Raw genomic sequence first — 18,847 nt, forward strand, 5'->3', positions numbered from 1 at the left:
CCCCTCCCTCTGGTCTCTGTCCCCATCTCTGTGGTCTCTGTCCCTCCCCCGGTCTCTGTCCCCATCTCTGTGGTCTCTGTCCCCCCCTCTGGTCTCTGTCCCCTCCCTCTGGTCTCTGTCCCCCTCCCTCTGGTCTCTGTCCCCCCCCTCTGGTCTCTGTCCCCTCCCTCTGGTCTCTGTCCCCCTCCCTCTGGTCTCTGTCCCCCCCCCTCTGGTCTCTGTCCCCTCCCTCTGGTCTCTGTCCCCCCCTCTGGTCTCTGTCCCCTCCCTCTGGTCTCTGTCCCCCTCCCTCTGGGTGTCTGTCCACCCACCCTGGTCTCCATTCCCCCGCCCCCGCAGTCTCTGCCCCTCCCCCGCCTCTGTCCCCTCTCACTTGTCCTTTCATTCCCTGCAGCTGAACTCCTTCGAGCAGCTGTGCATCAACTACACCAACGAGAAGCTGCAGCAGCTCTTCAACCACACCATGTTCATCCTGGAGCAGGAGGAGTACCAGCGCGAGGGCATCCCCTGGACCTTCCTCGACTTCGGCCTCGACCTGCAGCCCTGCATCGACCTCATCGAGCGGCCGGTGAGCCTGGGGGTCCTCCCGCCGCCCCCCCACCTCCACCAGCCACGAGATCCGAGACCTCAGTCCCGCTCCTACCCTGCTGGGCCTCCGGCCTCTAAATCAGTTCATGACAGCGTCTGCTTTATAGATGCGTAGGCCCCGGATGTGCCTGCCGCGGGGCCTGGTTTGAGCCAAAGCTCTCATCAACAGCCGGAACCGTGTTCTGTTGTATGTCCATGTGCCTCTTCCAAGAGCGACAAGTTAGCAGCAACCTAAGAGTCCAGTGTGTGGGGATCTGACGTACTCTTCCCCTCCTGTTGGTGGTTAGGCTAACCCCCCTGGGCTCCTGGCCCTGCTGGACGAGGAGTGCTGGTTCCCAAAGGCCACGGACAAGTCCTTTGTAGAGAAGGTGGCCCAGGAGCAAGGAGGCCACCCCAAGTTCCAGCGGCCAAGGAACCTGCGGGACCAGGCTGACTTCAGTGTCCTGCACTATGCAGGCAAGGTAGGTGGCTGGGCCGGCCCTGGGGCCCGTGGGCGGGGGTGGGGACCACTTGGCTGCAGATGCAGGGAGAGTGCAGAGGGAACACAGGCCCCCCCCCCCCAATGTCCCCTGGAACGAGACACTGACAGGGGCCGGGGAAGCCCAAGGAGGACTGAGGACTCTGTCTGATGAAGTCAGCAAAAGCTTCCTCAAGGAGGGAGTATTTCCAGTAGGCTTGGAGGGGTGGATAGGAGTTCGCCGTGAGGAGAATTATGTGCATTTTATTCCCTCATTCGGCAAAGATGTGCCTTTTGTGTGCTCAGCCCTGTGCTGAGCAAAGCTGGGGCCCCACGCCGGACGTGGTTTCTGTCCTCACAAAGTTCCTGATCTGGGAGAGGGACAAATACCACGAGGATAGATGGCTGCTAGATGCTTCAGTGGGGGTAGGGTCAAAACCCGGAGGAGGAATGCCAGGGGAGGTTTCAGACGAGCATCATGCTTGATCTGGAACTTAAATCAAGGGCAGCAAACATCTTCTGTACATAGTTTCAGCCAGTCTCTGGCCATAGCTACTCGCTTCTGCCGTTGTAGTGCGAAAGACACGCCGGGGAATATATAAATGATTATATAAATGAAGGCTGTATTCCGATAAGACTTTATTTACAAAAAGGTGGGATTTGGCCTGTGGACCATTGTTTCCCAATCCCTGGCCCAAATGTTGAGTAACAGCCAGTAAAGGATAGGTGAAGGATGGGAAGGGCTGTCCAGGCGGAAGGAACGGCATACAGAGGCTGGGAGGCAGGAGACCTCTGTGCTCTGTGTCTAGCCCTCACTGCCTCTTCCACACATTGTCTAAGACTGCCCATGGGCCCAGCCCTGTGCTGTGAGTCAGATCCGAGCCCTTGCCTCAGGGAGCCACTGTCTGGTGGGGGGCACATGTGTGGGGGATTGTGCTGGTCAAGACTGTGACTCTGGGAGCCTCGAAGCAAAGCCCTGAATACTCAGAAGGAGCCAGCCGTGTGAAAATCCATGGTGAGGGAATCACAAGCGGTGGGAATGGCAGGGGTAAACCTGAGGTAGAAATGAGCTTGTGTGTTTGAGGAACAGTGAGGAGCCCAGTGTGGCTGGAATAGAATGGATAAGGAAAAAGTGAGGGTGGATGCGGTCCTCTGGGTGGTCAGAGGACAGATAAGGGAAGTAGAGGGAGAGGGACCCTGCTGGTGGAGGGTGCAGTTCTGCGAACGGACACAAGGTGGCACCGATGCTCTCTCATCCATGATGAGCCCTGGAGTTGGCAGTCCCAGAGCTTCTGGGAGGTTCCTTGGGAAATTGGGAGAACTGGTGAAGCTGCAAACTCACCACCTCCTCTGCCTGACTGCACCCAGGTCGACTACAAGGCCAGTGAGTGGCTGATGAAAAACATGGACCCTCTGAATGACAACGTCGCAGCCCTGCTTCACCTGAGCACAGACAAGCTAACGGCAGAGATCTGGAAAGACGGTGAGGGCCAGCTTCCCCAGCTTCCCTGTCCCTGGAACTCTGTGCATCTCTTTTCCCAGCCCACACCTTTGTTCTAGAGGCTAAGTTCTGAATGTGAGTTGTCTGCTCAGACACGGAACTGATGTAGGCAGGCCAGACGGTCTCCGGGTAGTGTTTCCAATCAGTGACTGACTGATTGGTTGGTTGATTGTTATCTTAAGCCCGCATCATGCTCAATGACAAAACACACTCCTCCTTAATCAGAAACAAGATGAGGATGCCCATGGTCACCACTGCTGGGCAACATGGTTTTAGCAATACTAGTCTCTGCAATCAGACTGGAAAAAGAAATAACTATATGAATATTATAAAGGAAGAGAGAAAGTTATTCATTGTAGATGGCATTTGATCCCTAAAAAAGAAAAAATCAAGAGATTTGACTGAAAAAGAATTAATCACAAGAGAACTCAGCAGCGTGGTGTCTTAAAGATTAGTCGGCTTTGGGGCTCTGCTTTCTTGGCTCTCACAAAGTTCCTGTCAGGGCCCCCAGGGAAGAAGAAAGGAATAATAGATCTCCATGTTATTTGGGAGAGCTTTCCTGCTCCAACAAGGCCCATGTGGATTTGGCCATTAGTCTTTTTGGAATGGCATTTCTGGGAGGCATGGGCAGAAAGGCTGAATGTCTTTGGAGTGAACCCCGGAGCTTTCCAAGCCTTGTCTGCCCCTCCCCATCCTTAGAGAAGAGATGATTTTAACAACCGGTGGAACCAGCATCTTGGTTTCTCCCGATTCAAGGCTTCCAGAATCTGTCAGTTTGCCTTAGCCTTTTTCTTGAAGTGAAAAGCGTAGTTGTGAGTCCCAGCCCATGCAATGAGACAAGAGAAAAAATAAGCAAGATGCATGGTTCCCAAACGAACTCATGGAACAAAAGGGCACGAGGTGCCTTGATGCTGGTGAGCTGATTTTAGACAGAGAGATCTGATGTTTGTGTCTTGCATGGTTTATACACGAGGGACTGACAAGCAGTGTTCAATGTCCAGTAACAGAATCAGATTCTGCTATGAGACTCACCTCCTCAGCCTGAAAATCCCCCCACCCCAACACACACTTCTTCAAAATCTGTGTCCCCTTCAAGGACACATCACACACACCCCCAACCATGATCCCTCACATGCCCCATCTCATAGGTGCCCGGCCCCCCAGGGGTTCCAAGAGCCAAGTGGAAGTGGGAAGCCTGTTGAGTCCTGGACTCGAACTTGGCACAGTGTTACTTCTTCCACGATTCTCCTGAGCAAAGCAAGTCACAGCAGCCCAAATTCAAGGAGCTGCAAGTCACAGGGAGGGATGGGGAAGGTGGCTGTTTGTGCATCAGTCTCTATGACAGCTGCCCTGAGCCCAGAGTCGGGTGCCCAGCATCCCAGTAGCCCAGGGGGAAAGGCAGATGAGACAACCTCTCCTCAGAGAGGCAAATGCAACAAACTGGGTAGGAGTATCGAGTCAGTCCTCGAGCTTCCTGGCAGCCAGGGCAAAAAGGGATACCTAATCGAACAGATAGATTCCACCTCTAGGGAGACAGATTTTTTTCCCCCTTGGCATTAAATTCTCACAAAGGACATTCATCCTTTCAGTCAACTTTGATGCCCTCAGTGGGTAGACACAGAGGTGAACGGGACAGTCCCCCTGGCTTTAGAAGTTCACAGCCAACACGGAAGTTTTCCCTCCTGCTTTGCCTTGTGCTGTTGACTAATAATGTTCTCTTTTTTTTCTGCCACCTTCTCTCCTCCCTTCTCTTGCTGTTCCCTTTGCATCTCCCGCCTCCATGTCTCTGCCCTTCCCCTCATCTGTCCTCTCCCCACCCCCCAAGAACACGGGGGTTTCCAGCAATTCTCTTTCCTTGGCTCCTTCCCACCGTCGCCCCCAGGATCTTCAGGGAGGCGAGGCTCTGCTATTTCTCCGTCAGGGGGTGGGTGTTGCTGTGCATCGACTGGTGAGATTTGCCGGCCGAGGTGGGTGGGCCTGTCAGACCGGGTACCTGACTTCGAACATCTGTCCCCTCTCCTCCACATGGAGGACTCTTGCCCTTCTTCCCCTTCTTTGGCGCCTCCCTTAGCAGTTCCCACACTCTCCATAGCAGCATACCCTTCTAACTAAACTGCATATAAAAGGAAAGCAATTGCGATAATACTAGCTGGTGTTTACTGAGCACTTACTATGTGCAAAGCCCATTTACGATTCCTAACCCCTAGAATCCTCCAAACAACCCAGTGAGGCAGGTGTTAGTACTACTATCCCCATTATACAGAGGAGGACATTGAAGCCCAGAGAGGTTACGTCACCTACCTGAGATCACACAGCCAGTAAGGGACAGAGCTGAGATTTGAACCCAGGACATTGGGTCCCAGAGCCTCTGCTCTTCTCGGGGCTGTAAGAACTTATTTATCCTTTTGATAATAGCCGGGAGTCTGGCGGTGAGAGGGAGCATTGAACCTGGGGAGGAAGAGGCTGTACGTGAGCCCCCCTGCACACCAGACCCTGCCTGGAAGTGAGGATTATCTGGCTGACCCCAATGAGCCTCCCTGCTGAGGGCTGCAGGACGTCAGAGTCTGCCCCAGCTGCAGAAACCTGGCAGGATTTAGACAGAATTCGAGGTAAAGGAGTAGGTATTTCTCAGTAGCTGAAGTGACACCATCAAATGACAAGATCAGGCCTTACTGGAAAAATAGTTCAGTGGAAGCATCTGTCTTCTTCTTCTTTTTTTTTTTTTTTAAGATTTTGTTTATTTGTCAGAGAGAGAGAGAGAGCACAAGCAGGGGGAGCTGCAGGCAGAGGGAGAAGCAGGCTCCCCGCCGAGCAGGGAGCCCGACGTGGGACTCGATCCCAGGACCCTGGGATCATGACCTGAGCCGAAAGCAGACGGTTAACTGACTGAGCCACCCAGGCATCCCCCGTCTGTCTTCTTTTAAACACTGCACATAAAAGCCAGGCTTTATTACATTTTTTAGTGGGACATTGTTTTAAGTTCCTAAAAATGCCACCGTGCTGCGTTCATGATCCCTGGCACCCTCTCGGTGCCTGTAAAATGGGAACAATTCTTCCAGGCTTATAAATGAGTGGCGCCTGGCAGAGAGGAAGTGCTAGGTAAGTGGGTGCTGTTGTTATCAGCACCTGTGGATAAGGAACATGGAGATGCAGTTTGCATCCTGGAGAAGACGAGAGGTCAGAGGCCAGGGTTCCAGAGGACTCACCCTGCCTGGGTTCAAATCGTAGATCTGCATTTCTAAGCTGTGTGGCCTTAGGCGCAGTCTTCCACCCTCTCTGAGCTTCCTTTCTGAGTTTGCACGTCAGTCCAGTGGGGCTGATAACACCTACTTACTGGTGTTTCATATGTAAAGTGACAGGTCCTAGAAATGATAAGACCCTTGAACTTTAACCAAGTTTAACCAGTCCACCTACAACTGACTCCTGACCCCCTTCTTTCTCTGCATCTGTTTCCTCTTCCCACAGTGGAGGGCATCGTGGGGTTGGAGCAGGTGAGCAGCCTTGGGGATGGCCCACCGGGTGGCCGCCCCCGCCGGGGCATGTTCCGAACGGTGGGACAGCTCTACAAGGAGTCCCTGAGCCGCCTCATGGCCACACTCAGCAACACCAACCCCAGCTTCGTCCGCTGTATCGTTCCCAACCATGAGAAGAGGGTGAGTGACTGGCCTGGGGAGGGGGGCAACTCCGGCAGGGGGTAAAGGCCTGGCCACTGACCTTGGCTGGAGCCAGGCTCACCTCAGACTGGCTGTGTGACCTTGAGCAAGTTGCTTTCCCTCCCAGGCTCAGTGCTCTGTTAGGAAAATGCATTCATTCAATTCAGGGGACTTAAATTTTATTGAGCACCTACTAAGGGCCAGGTTTTGGCGATACTTTCGAGAGAAAAGCACAGCCAACTCCTGTTCTCACAGTCTAAGGGGGAGCACAGACATTCAACTGAGCAACCATAATGAATGTCCAATTGGATTTGTAGGGGTGGTAAGTATCCGCTAAGGCTTAATCTGGTCTGTGATGTCAGGGAGGCCTCCCTGGATGTGGTGGTGATTGAGCTCTGAAGGATAAGTGGTATCCTGAGGAGAGAATAGCTTGTGCAAAGGCCTGGTGGGACGTTGGAGCATGAAAGGTGCAGGGGATGGAATGAAGGCTGTTGGGGCTGGGGGTGTCATGTCCGGGTGGGGAGACCATGCCTGGCTTCCCAGGCCACCAAAAGGTTTTCTTGTTAGGAAAATCAGAGAATGGGCCCTGTAGAGAAGGGTCAACATGGGTGAAAATGAAATACAAAATGAGGTGCCCGAGGCTTACCCTGTCCTCAGAAAACAGGAACTGTGGTTTACTCTGTGTGTGTGTGTGTGTGTGTGTGTGTGTGTGAGAGAGAGAGAGAGAGAGAGAGAGAGAGAGAGAGAGATGTCTGCAAATATCCTATCTTACCAAACCTAAGACACGTCTATTTCTCACACTTTAGCATCTCTGAAGTTGGGGGTGTGGCCTACAATCAACCTGTCAGAGGTTAATTGATAGGAGTTTTTCTTTCGTGATAGTATATAAAATAACAGCATTTTGCAATGGATGGAGGCTTATATTTGATGAAATACGGTACACAGATTCACCCATTTTTTTCCAAGGAGCCCTGGTTCTTTTTAGCGGAATGGTGCTTAGAGTCTAAGATCTGGCTGTTAGGTGTGCTCAGTGGTATTAGAACCTCTCAGCAAACAGCTGCATATACATACACACAAGTGAATATATACACATACGTATAGACGTGTATTCACGCATGTCGACACACACGTTTTTTTCTTAAGTCATCTCTGTACCCAGTGTGGGGCTCGAACTCACGACCCTGAGATCAAGAGCCACGTGCTTCTCGACTGAGCTAGCCAGGCACCCCTGTATACACACGTTTATATCTATGTTGATTTCTGTAAATATCCCTACATACTGAAAACTGTGAGTTCACACCAGTATGCCAAGTTCTGTCTCAGCATCACAGAGTTCATTATAACTTTTTCCTCATGCAAATTTGTGACTCTTTCTGTGTGTATGACAGTGAGAAATCTGGATCCCACAAAATACTACATATTTATGTGTTTTCTCAGTCCCCTGTAATGTAATCCATCTCTTGGCCCTCCTGGCACCTCCCCCACTCAAGCCTGCCCAATATTTTGTCAAAGAGTGGGATGGAGGGAAGAAGGAAGAAAATATCAATGTGAGGCCATCCTATATATCATTTCCGACTACAGTTCTTTCCAGCTATTTCCTTGGGGGTGTTTTGACTGTGAGACAGTCAACTAAGGTGGCTTAAGCCAAAATGAGAATGTATAATCTCACATAATTGAAATCCCACGGTTGGGTTCAGTTATAGCTGGATCCAGGTGCCCAAATGGTGGTGTCAGGGGTCTTTTTCCTTTGCTTGGCTCTATGTTGTCTTTACTCTGAAGGAATCTCATTCTCGCTCTCTTTCTTTCTCTTACTCCCCTCAGGATGATAAGGCAGCCCCCAGTAGTTCCAAACTTTGGTTCTCCCAGTTCAGCAACCATGGAGGGAAAAGAGAGCCTCTTGTCCAGGGTCCTCATTGGTCCAGGATGGGTCTTGTGCCCACCCCACTAACGGACTGAGAGCCACAGGGGAGAAGTAGCTCTCTCCTGAAGAAGTGAGCCTATTGCTAAAGAAGGGGGTACACATATAGTAATAAAGGGAAACTCCCTTTTGCCCAACATAAACAATCTGAGGGCGGGGGCTTTTATCTGCTTTTTCACTGTTGGGTCCCCAGTGCCTTGAACAGTGCTTGGCACACAGTGGATATTCAATAAATGTTTGACGGATGCATAAATATAAGATATATATGCTTCAGTGGCCCTAGAAAAAGATCCAGAATGGTGGTATTCATATTTTATTCCCACCCCCCAGAAATTCACATTCTACCCTGGGCTGTGACCCGGACGTTGGATTTTTGTTTTTTTGGTGTTTTTTGTTTTGTTTTTAAAGCTTCCTAGAGGGTGCCAGTGTGTAGCCAGGGTTGAGAACAACCGATCTAGAAAGTTCTATTAGAAACTGGGGACTGTGGGGTGCCTGGGTGGCTCAGCCAGTTAAGAGTCTGACTCCTGATTTCAGCTCAGGTCTTGATCTCAGGGTGATCTCCCGGTTGTGATTTCAAGCCCAGGGCATTGGGCTCCATGCTGGGCGTGAAGCCTACTTTAAAAAAAAAACCAAAAAAACAAGAAAGAAACTGGGGATTGTGTTGCCCACTCTGGGGGCCTGGACAAGGCAAGAGTTCTGTTTTAGAATGTTGAGTTTGAATTTTTGTACTGTTTAGCGTTTTTTTTTAGAAGGAAGGGAGGGAGGAAGGAAGGAAAAGGCAACAAAAGTTAGCTACTCCAAAATGATGATGTATGGGTTTTATTTACCCATCACCTTCCCAGTGAGGCCTTTCCCCAACTATTCCCAGTGCAGATTCAGCACTCCCCGCCCTCCCTGCGGCTAAGCAGTAGGTACTCAGTAAGTGTAGGTTGACCCGTGTGAAATCGCCGAGGATTTCTGACCCTCCCGAAGGGCCCGTCCTGGTCCCCCCAGGCGGCTGCCGTCTGGTGCGTGGCGCCCCCATGTGGCCGCCGTCGACCCCGCGTGTCCGTCCCCGCTCTCCGCAGGCGGGCAAGCTGGAGCCTCGGCTGGTGCTGGACCAGCTGCGCTGCAACGGCGTCCTGGAGGGCATCCGCATCTGTCGCCAGGGCTTCCCCAACCGCATCCTCTTCCAGGAGTTCCGGCAGCGGTGAGTGCGATGGGGCGGAGCTCGGTTTGGAAACCCACCCACCCCCCCATCTGCATCCAAATCCCCCCACTGCTACTTCTGAGTCTGGGGAGTCAGGGCAAGTTCCTTTGGTTCCGGTCTCAGCTTTTTCCTCTGTGGAATGGGAGAGCAGGACCCCGCTCAGGTGGTTCCCCGAGAGAAAGATTGCCTTATGCGGCAATCTGTGTGTGGCGATCTGCATTTCTTTACAAATGCAATAGAAAGGGATAGAACAGAAAATACCAGAGTTTAAGAAGCAAGTCATAGGGGCGCCTGGGTGGCTCAGACCGTTAAGCCCATGACTCTTGGTTTCTGCTCAGGTCATGATCTCAAGGTCGTGAGATCTGGCAAGCATCGGACTCTGCTGGGTGTGGAGGCTGCTTGACATTCTCTCTCTTCCTCTCCCTCTAACCCTCCCGCTACCCCCCAGCCCCCTACTTACGCACACGCGTGCTCTCTTTCTCTCTTAAAAAAAAAAAAAAAGACATTATTAAAAAATCCAGTTCCTGGGGCACATGGGTGGCTCACTCAGTTAAGTGTCTTAGCTTCGGCTCAGGTCATGATCCCAGAGTCCTGGGGTCAAGCCCCACGTCGGGCTCCCTGCTCAGCGGGGCGTCTGCTTCTCCCTCTCCCTCTCCCTCTGCCCCCCTGCCTGCTTGTGCTCTCTCTCTCAAAAGTAAAGTAATAATAATTAATTAATTAATTAAAAATACAGTTCCTCGGATGGCTGGGCCACGTTTCAAGGGCTCAGTAGTTACATGTGGCCAGTAGCTTCTCTATTGGACAATGCAGCTCTGAGTCTGCCACTCAAAGTGCGGTCCCCGGGACAAGCAGCATGAGCATCACTGGGCAGCTCCTTAGATATGCACATTTTCAGGCACCACCGCAGACTTACTGAATTAAGATCTGCATTTTAACAGCCCACCCCTGGTGACTGAGCAACCCTGATACACACACACACACACTTGTCAATCACCAGTCATAAAATATGTCATGTTAACACAGGACATGTCTTATGTACATGATGCATGATATTTTACAAAATGTTGAGATCCAAGGAAGGGCACAGCAGGGGAAGGGCTCTGAGGACACGCACGTATGTGTTTATGAACCGTATCCCGTTTCATTCTCCGTCGTGCTTAGACATTGGGAAGAAGCCACTGCACGGCACTTAGCTCAGGGCCTGACCAATAAGAAGTCTTCAGAGACATCAGCTGTCACTGGCAGGCATTCTCCCATTTCCACTCCGAGACCCACCTGTGTTCCGCATCTCAGTGATGCTGGTGGGGTGACAGAACACTCACGATCAGCACGCAGTGAGTGTCCAAGGGGTGGCCGCTCTGGGGGTCAGTGCTGTCGTGGGTGGTGTTATCGCTCTTAGCCCAGTGTGTGGTGCTCGGTGTGTGGGGCAGGAGCTCAGTGACAGTGTGCTGTTAACTCCCCACCCACCCCTCCCCTCCCCCCGGCAGATATGAGATCCTGACGCCCAGTGCCATCCCCAAGGGCTTTATGGATGGGAAACAGGCCTGCGAGAAGATGGTGAGTGTGGGGCAGAGCCCGAGCTGCAGGTGTCTACGGGTGCACATGCAGGGTCCCAGGCGGTGGAAGAGGGGAGCAGGGACCGCCCTCTCCTCGCCCCTCCTCTTCATCACCCCTCTCCCACCCCTCACAGATCAAGGCCCTAGAACTGGACCCCAACCTCTACCGTGTGGGACAGAGCAAGATCTTCTTCCGGGCAGGGGTCCTGGCCCAGCTGGAAGAGGAGCGGGACCTAAAGGTCACAGACATCATCGTGTCCTTCCAGGCAGCTGCCCGGGGGTACTTAGCTCGCAGGTAGGGCACCGTGCTGTCTCCTGGGTCCCATTGGCCAAGGCTGGGGGTAGGGAAGGGTTGACCAGAGGGCTCCAGGGGTCAGGACCTCTGAGGTGGTAGAAGGGCCGGGAAACAAAGGGGTGGAGCCACCAGATGCCCAGGCTTCTTGCTGCTGCAGTCCCTGAGGGCCCACATATGCCAGGTCCAGTGCTGAGTGGTGCCGGGGACACAGAGAAGAGCTAGTCTTGGCCATAGGGTGGCCAACCATCCTGCCTCGCCCAGGACTGGAGGTTCCCCAGGATGCATGATTTTTGGGGCTAAAACAAAGAAAGCCCTGGGCAAACGGAACGGTGGTCACCCTTCTGGCCAGTGCCTCAAGAGACTCCACCCTGGAGGGGGAGACATACACGGGCACAAAGCGTCACAGTCTGGAATGGGATGTGCTTTGATGGTTGTCCAGGTGTAGTGTGGAGACCCTACAGCAGACCAGGACGCATCCAGGTCCCACTTGATGGCCAGAGAGACGAAGGAGGATGGGACAGGTGTTGTAGGCAGGAGCGACAGCTGATTCAAAGACCCAGGGAAGTGGGAGCCTGATGTGTTTCAGGAATGTGAGAAGTTTGCAGGAGAGTCTCCTTCCCCCTTGAAATGGCCCAGAGGGAGGATCAGAGAACAAAGGATTCCCCCAAACACCAGGCTGAGGGGTGGGGACCTTGTCCAGAGGTGCTGGGGAGCCAGGGGAGGGCTGTGAGCAGGGGAGGGGAGGGTAAGCTCTGGGTGTAGAAAGACCCCCTCAGGAGGCAGGTTGGGGATGGACTGGAGGGAAGAGATTAGAGGCTGGAAGGTTGGTGTGAGGGTTCAGGTGGGGGAAGAGGAGGCCTGAACTAGGGTTATATGGACAGAGAGCGGGGATAGAGCAGAGAGAGTCAAAGGCCAAAGGACTGACAGACTATATGCAACAGGATCTGCCAATATTAGAAAGTGCTTGCACACGTAGGCCCTCAACAGTGGTTGACTAAGTGAAGGGAGCTGTGCTCTCTTTCAAAGGGGACAGGCCTGGAGGGGCTGAGCCTCCACTCTCCCACTTGCCCGTCTCCCCACCCAGAGCCTTCCAGAAGCGACAGCAGCAGCAGAGTGCCCTGAGGGTGATGCAGAGGAACTGTGCCGCTTACCTCAAGCTGAGACACTGGCAGTGGTGGCGACTCTTCATCAAGGTGAGGGCGCCTGGGGAAGTGGTCTGAGCAGCAAGGAGACAGCACATTGGGGCCAAGTGGCTTTCTCTGTTTGGGCCTCAGCTTTCTGCATCTGTAAAATGGGACCAATCAGCCCAGTCTTTGTTAGCCAGGATTCTTTGGTGTAGCAAGTGACCAAAAAAATCTGACTCAAACCAACATGAATAAAAGATTGAGGACAGCTTCAGGAACAGCTGGATCCAGGGCTAAGTCAGGGGTCCCAAAGACCCCCTCAGATTCGATGATTCACTAGGAGGACTCACAGAACTTAGAGAAGCTGTTCTGTTCATGGTTATGGTTTATTACAGTGAAAGGATAGAGATTAAAGTCAGCAAAGGGAAAATGTGCACCGAACAGAGCTTGGGGGAGACCAGGCACAGGCTTCCAGTTGTCCTCTCGACACAGAGTCATGTGGACAGTGCTTAAGTCTTCCAGAAACAATGTGTGACAACATATATGGGCTGTTGCCAACCAGGGAAGCTCCCCTGAGTCTCAGTGTCCAAGCTTGTTATTGGGGGGTCAGTCACATAGGCATGGCTGACCCCCTATGTGGTTGATCTTACTCAGTCTCCAGCCCCTCCAGAGGTCAAGTTGATGCCATGGGGGCCAAGATACCCAGGTAACAAAGTCACTCTTATCAGTCAGAATATTCCAAGAGCTTGCAGATTATCTTCCAGGAGCCAGGCAAGGGCCAGGCCTTTCTATGAAAGGTGCAGGGTTTGGACAATGCAGGCCTGCCGAGTCAACCCTTTATTGCACAAGGGCCCAAATAGTGATGTCAATTATCTGACCTTCTGTGTCTCCCATTTGGCTTTTCCTCATGGTGATCACCTCTAGGCTTTTCCACATGGGGGCCACCAGCCCATTGAGACTTGTCCCCTGACCAGCTAGGCCAGCACGGTCTTCTCCTATCCCAAAGCTCCAGCCAGAGTCCCAGGTTTGACTTGCCCTTGGCCAGCTGCGGTCATGTGACCACCCCAGGACTCATCAGGACACATCAGATGAGCCAGGCTGGTGTCCCATGCCCGCCTGGAGCAGAGGGGCAGAGCCGGGTGGTCAGACCCCCTGTGAGCATGGGGGGCAGTGTGTTCCCCCAATGGGAAATTGGAGAGGAGGAAGGAAGTTCAAAATTTGGAGGCAAAAAACCCAGCCATTCAGTGTAATTCCGAATACGGTGTGGGAGCAATCAGCCTACGTGCCCTCAGCCAGTGTTAACTGAGCACCTACTATGTGCCAATAACTTTGGGGGGGATCATGATAAAATGGTGAATAAAAGCAAAGTCCTGCCCCATGGAGCCCACAGTCTAGAGCAGGGGTCAGCAAAGTGTGGCCTGGTCCAGGTGCCTGTGTTTGTAAATGCCCATTGGTTAACGCATTATCTGTGACTGTCTTTGCGTTCCAGCAGCAGAGTGGAGTTGTTAAAACAGAGACAGGGTGGCCCACAAAGCCTCAAACGTTTCCGAGCTGGCCCTTTAGGAGAAAGCTGGCCTACCCCAGGTCCTGGGCATGGGCATTGACCGGCATCAGCGAATGAGTCTCACAGATAAATATAAAATCGTGGCCGTGTTAAATGCCATGAGTTAGGGCAGAAGAGAATACAATACTGTAGAAAAAGAACCGAGCTGAGTCGAGAAGAACCAAACAGAAAGCAGTGGGACAGCAATGATCAGAGGGGATCCCACTCAGCAAGGAGGAGCCTGTCCTTTCAGTTGCTTATGTGTGTGTGGCACGTGTCCCGCGACCTGAATCACACCGCGTAAAGTGCATCTCTTACCCCAGACCCGGGACTCGGGAACTTTGAGGGACATTGTGCTACAGAACGGCGGCGCCAGTGTCTCTTGTCGCCCCGGGTTAGTGTCGCAAAGAAGGAACACGTTTAGTGCGGCTTGCCTTTGCCCCGGGCTGTTCTAGGCTCTTCACTAATGTCAGCTCATTCACCCACTGCGAAAACCCCGAAAACCCCATGGCGCAGGGGCTGTTCCCATCCCTGTTCGATAGATGACATTAGCGAGCTCGCCGGAAGCCACATAGCTCCGGAGCTGCCACTGGAACCCGGCTCAGGGTGTGAGTGCTTACTCAGCTCCTGGGCCAATGGAGCCAGCCACGCCCACCTTTACCTGCCCCCCCCCCCCCCCCCCCGCCAGGTGAAGCCGCTGCTGCAGGTGACGCGGCAGGATGAGGTGCTGCAGGCGCGGGTGCAGGAGCTACAGAAAGTGCAGGAGCTGCAGCAGCAGAGTGCTCGCGAGGTGGACGAGCTCCAGGGCCGCCTGGCACAGGTAAGGGGCGGGGCCACGGTGGGGCGGGGCCAGGGCATGGGCGGGGCTCCCAGCTGAGCCGCGATCGCCGTGGAGGGAGGGGGAAGGTGGGGGCTCAGGTGTGCTGGGGCCCCCGATCGAGGCTGAGACCGTTTGGTGCTGGTGGGCTGTGACGTGCAGGAGGCAGGGCCCTGGGGTGCAGCCAGGGTATTGGGCGCTGGGGGGGTGGGTGCGGGTTCCTGCGGAGGCGAGATGCTCAGGCGGCTGGCCTCCGAGAGGGGCAGGGTAGGGGCCGGCCTTGTGGCAGGGCAACGGGAGGCAGGCGGTGAGCCTTCCGTTGTCCAGTTTTTCTGGTGTCTCATAAGTAATGCTGAAGCAAAACCCTTTTTGAGCATTTTCCTGTTTGCTTTTACTGAGGTATTTCCTTTGGTTAAATCTCTAGGCGTAGGAGTGTTAAATGAAATGTGAGATGGTAGGGGCGGCTGGGTGGCTCAGTCATTAAGCGTCTGCCTTCGGCTCAGGTCATGATCCCAGGGTCCTGGGATCGAGCCCCGCATCGGGCTCCCTGCTCCGCGGGAGGCCTGCTTCTCCCTCTCCCACTCCCCCTGCTTGTGTTCCCTCTCTAACTGCGTCTCTCTCTGTTAAATAAATAAAATCTTAAAAAAAAGAAATGTGAGATGGTAGAAAGCCCTCTCGGGGGCTATTTGGAGGGTGGACTGGAGAGAGAGCGCCTGGAGGTGAGGAGGCTGGGGAGAGAGTCCACGGGGAGAGGATAAGGCCCAAGCTCCGGGGAGGTGAAGGGAGGTGGGAGAGAGGGTGGCACCCAGGGGTCTGACTTGGTGACTGGGCGGGGGGGGGGTTGAGGTCATCCCGAGATGGGGACCTGGAGGAAAGCCCTCCAGGCCCCAAAGGGCAAAGCAAATCAGGAGGCAGGAGGGACCGAGTGCTCCACTGAGACTGCCCTGGGAGCACTGCCTGCTGAGTGCTGACCTCCCACCCTGTCCCCAGCTGGAAGAGGAGCGCACCCGCCTGGCGGAGCAACTCCGAGCAGAGGCAGAGCTGTGTGCGGAGGCCGAAGAGACGCGGGGCCGGCTGGCAGCTCGCAAGCAGGAGCTGGAGCTGGTGGTGACAGAGCTGGAGGCCCGCGTGGGCGAGGAGGAGGAGTGCAGCCGCCAGCTGCAGAGTGACAAGAAGAGGCTGCAGCAGCATATACAGGTCGGGCCCTTGTGTGCCCACAGGCCACCTCGCCCCATGCCCTTCCGTCTACCCAGACAACCTTTGCTTCTCCAAACCATGTCTCACTGGGCCATGAATTTGCAGAAAACTCAACTCAAAGTGGCATAAGCCAAAAGAATACTTCTTTGGTTCAAATAATGGGAGACTCCAGAATGCTTATGCATTCTGCTTCAGGCATGGCTGGATCCAGGTGCTGAGGTGATACCCTCTGTGCTCTTTCTCTCTCTATCTCTTGGCTCCATTTGCCTCTAGGCTGCTGTATTCCCAGGCAGGCCACCCTCCCATGGTTCCCCTTCCCATCTTCATTCAGATGCTAAGTTTTCATTGGCAGTATTCATCTGCATTTATGTGTTACGACTTCTGCACTTGAAAAAAGTAGATTGAGGTACCCAAGTTATGCCAAACATACTTTAAAAATTTCCAGTGATTAAGTGAGCGTCTGGTCTTACATTTAAAATAAATAAAATTAAATAAGTTTGAAAATTCAGTTCCTCAGCCATACTGACCACATTTCAGGAGCTCAGTAAGTGTTTTAATCACCTCCTCTTCGTCCTGTAGGTGGGGGAGGGATCCTGCCCTAGAGTTACGGGGATGGCCTGACACCATACCCCAGAGAGCCACACAGGGGTTGCACTCAGGAATAAAATGAACAGGCCACAGCTGTGGGAGGCAGGCTTTGTAGTAACAAAAGTATGGGGTGACCCCTGGTTCCTACAGGGAGATGTGATCGGTGAGTTTGAATAATTTCAGGGCTGGCAGGCAACTGAAGTCCAATATGTAGGCAGAAGCTGGCCCTGTGCCTGGTCCCCGTGATGTGTAGTGTTAACGTGATCAGCGGACCTTATCTGTGGGAGCAGAGCAGGTAGGAGGAGGACATGTGGGTAGGCCATTATAGGTCCTCCCAATACCAGATAGCAAGTCAGCACCTAATACTGAATCCTTTTTTTTTTTTAATTGAGGTATTATTATATTATTGGGGCACCTGGGTGGCTCAGTTGGTTGGGCATCTGACTCTTGATCTCAGCTCAGGTCTTGATCTTAGGATCGTGAGTTCGGGCCCTGTGTCGGGTTCCGTGCTGTGAAGCCCACTTAAAATTTAAAAAAAAATTTTTTTTGAGGTACTATTGACATATAGCATTAGTTCAGGTATATAGCATAGGGATTGGGGCGCCTGGGTGGCTCAGTTGTTAAGTGGCTGCGTTCGGCTCAGGTCCTGATCCCAGGGTCCTGGGATCGAGCCCCGCATCGGGCTTCCTGCTCAGCGGGAAGCCTGCTTCTCCCTCTCCCACTCCCCCTGCTGGTGTTCCTGTTCTCGCTGTCTCTGTCAAATAAATAAAATCTTAAAAGAAAAAAAAAAGAATTATAGCATAGGAATTTAATATTTGTATATATCAGGAAGTGATCTCCACAGTAAGTCCAGTTAATATCCATAATCTTACATAGTAACAAGAACAAATATTCTAGTGATGAGAACTTTTAAGATCTACTCTATCAGCAACTCTCAAATATACAGTACAGTGTTATGAACTACAGTCATGCTGTCCATTACCTCTCCAGGATTTATTTGTTTTGTAACTAGAAGTGTGTATCTCTTGACCCCCTTCACCCACTTCACTGACCGAACCTCGCCCCCCGGCAACCGCTCATCTCTTCTCTGTACCTATGAGCTCAGCGTTTTGTTTTTGGTTTTGTTTTTTAGATTCCACCCATAAGTGAGATCATCGGCTATTTGTCTTTCTCTGACTTACCTCACCTAGCATAATGCCCTTGACATCCTTCCACGCTGTCACCCAATATCGAATATTAATTTCCAGTCTCACACCACATGTTACCACAGTGGACAGTGCCTGTCTGTATGATGTGTTTATTTATTCTATTTTTTGTTTATAATCTTCCTGCACACACAAGAATGTCATTTCCATAAGGACAAAGATGTGTATCTATTTTTGGTGCCTGGAACAGGCATACACAGGGACCTCAGGGAAGGCTCAGGGGTAATGAATGAAACGGGAAGGCCAGTAAAGTTTTGCTCCTTCCCAGCCTCGCCCAGAGCAGGGACCTGTCTGAGCCACAAGCCCGCGGGGTTCGGGACCGTCCCCTCCACCCTGTCCTTCCCATCTCATGCCAGCCCCCGGCCCCTGGGTCCTCATCCCTTGCCCCTCCCCTCTCCAGGAGCTGGAGAACCACCTCGAGGCCGAGGAGGGGGCGCGGCAGAAGCTGCAGCTGGAGAAGGTGACCACAGAAGCGAGGCTGAAGAAATTTGAGGAAGACCTGCTACTCTTAGAAGATCAGAATGCCAAGCTGAGCAAGGTCGGTGGCCTGTAGGCCCCCAGGGGCAGGGAGCTGTGGTGCATGGGGTGGGGGGTGAGTCTCTCTCGGCGTCTCCCCCAGCTAGCACCCCCCCCAGGGGTCTCGGGCTCAGTCTCAGCTGTGTCTCCCTTCGACCTTTGCTCTTCCCTTCACTTTCCCTTTGTCACACCTTCACCCAAGCAGGTATTTATTGAGCAACTACTGTGTGTCATTACCCATCGCTGGTAGATCATAAGACACCCAAAGCCATGCGGCTGGAGACTACCACCATCTCATTATATCCCATCCTTCTGTGGGTCAGCTGGGGCTCCGTCGCACAGCTGCTCCGTGGCTCTCGGAGGCAGTCACCGTGGCGTGGGGGCCGGGTGTGGATGTCTGCCGTCTCGGTGCTCCTTCGTGTGGCTTCTGTCCCCACAGGACAGCGTGGGTTTCTTACGTGGCAGCTCCGGGCTCTGAGAAGGGGAAGCGGAAGCATCCAGGCCCCTTAAAGTATTAAGCCTGAAACTGACACGGCATCACTTGTGCCCAATTCTATAGATCAGGGATTGGCAAACATCTTTTGTAAAAGATCAGATAGCAGATATTTCAGGCTTTGCAGGCCTCTGTGCTTCCGTCACAAGCGCTCAGTTCCGCTGATGTAGCATGAAAGCAGCCACAGATGGTATATGATCGAATGCG

General features: G+C 52.9%; 1 protein-coding gene across 4 annotated transcripts in view; it reads left to right on the forward strand.

Annotated features, from left to right (window-relative positions):
* MYH14 (myosin heavy chain 14) overlaps positions 1-18,847 on the forward strand; it is an 85,587-nt gene that overhangs the window by 35,417 nt on the left and 31,323 nt on the right. For 3 of the 4 annotated variants that reach the window (XM_034986968.1, XM_034986970.1, XM_034986969.1), the window contains 11 exons: positions 395-568; positions 876-1,049; positions 2,414-2,528; positions 6,012-6,199; positions 9,185-9,306; positions 10,794-10,863; positions 10,997-11,157; positions 12,242-12,350; positions 14,513-14,644; positions 15,632-15,838; positions 18,032-18,169. In XM_034986968.1, the coding sequence (XP_034842859.1) occupies positions 395-568; positions 876-1,049; positions 2,414-2,528; positions 6,012-6,199; positions 9,185-9,306; positions 10,794-10,863; positions 10,997-11,157; positions 12,242-12,350; positions 14,513-14,644; positions 15,632-15,838; positions 18,032-18,169 (1,590 nt within the window). Of the gene's footprint in view, positions 1-394; positions 569-875; positions 1,050-2,413; positions 2,529-4,371; positions 4,471-6,011; positions 6,200-9,184; positions 9,307-10,793; positions 10,864-10,996; positions 11,158-12,241; positions 12,351-14,512; positions 14,645-15,631; positions 15,839-18,031; positions 18,170-18,847 lie in introns of all 4 variants that reach the window. The other variant, XM_034986971.1, reaches the window with a different exon arrangement.

Source organism: Mirounga leonina, unplaced genomic scaffold, assembly GCF_011800145.1.
Source record: "Mirounga leonina isolate KUSES-001 unplaced genomic scaffold, KU_Mleo_1.0 Mir_376, whole genome shotgun sequence".
Taxonomy (NCBI): Eukaryota; Metazoa; Chordata; class Mammalia; order Carnivora; family Phocidae; genus Mirounga; species Mirounga leonina.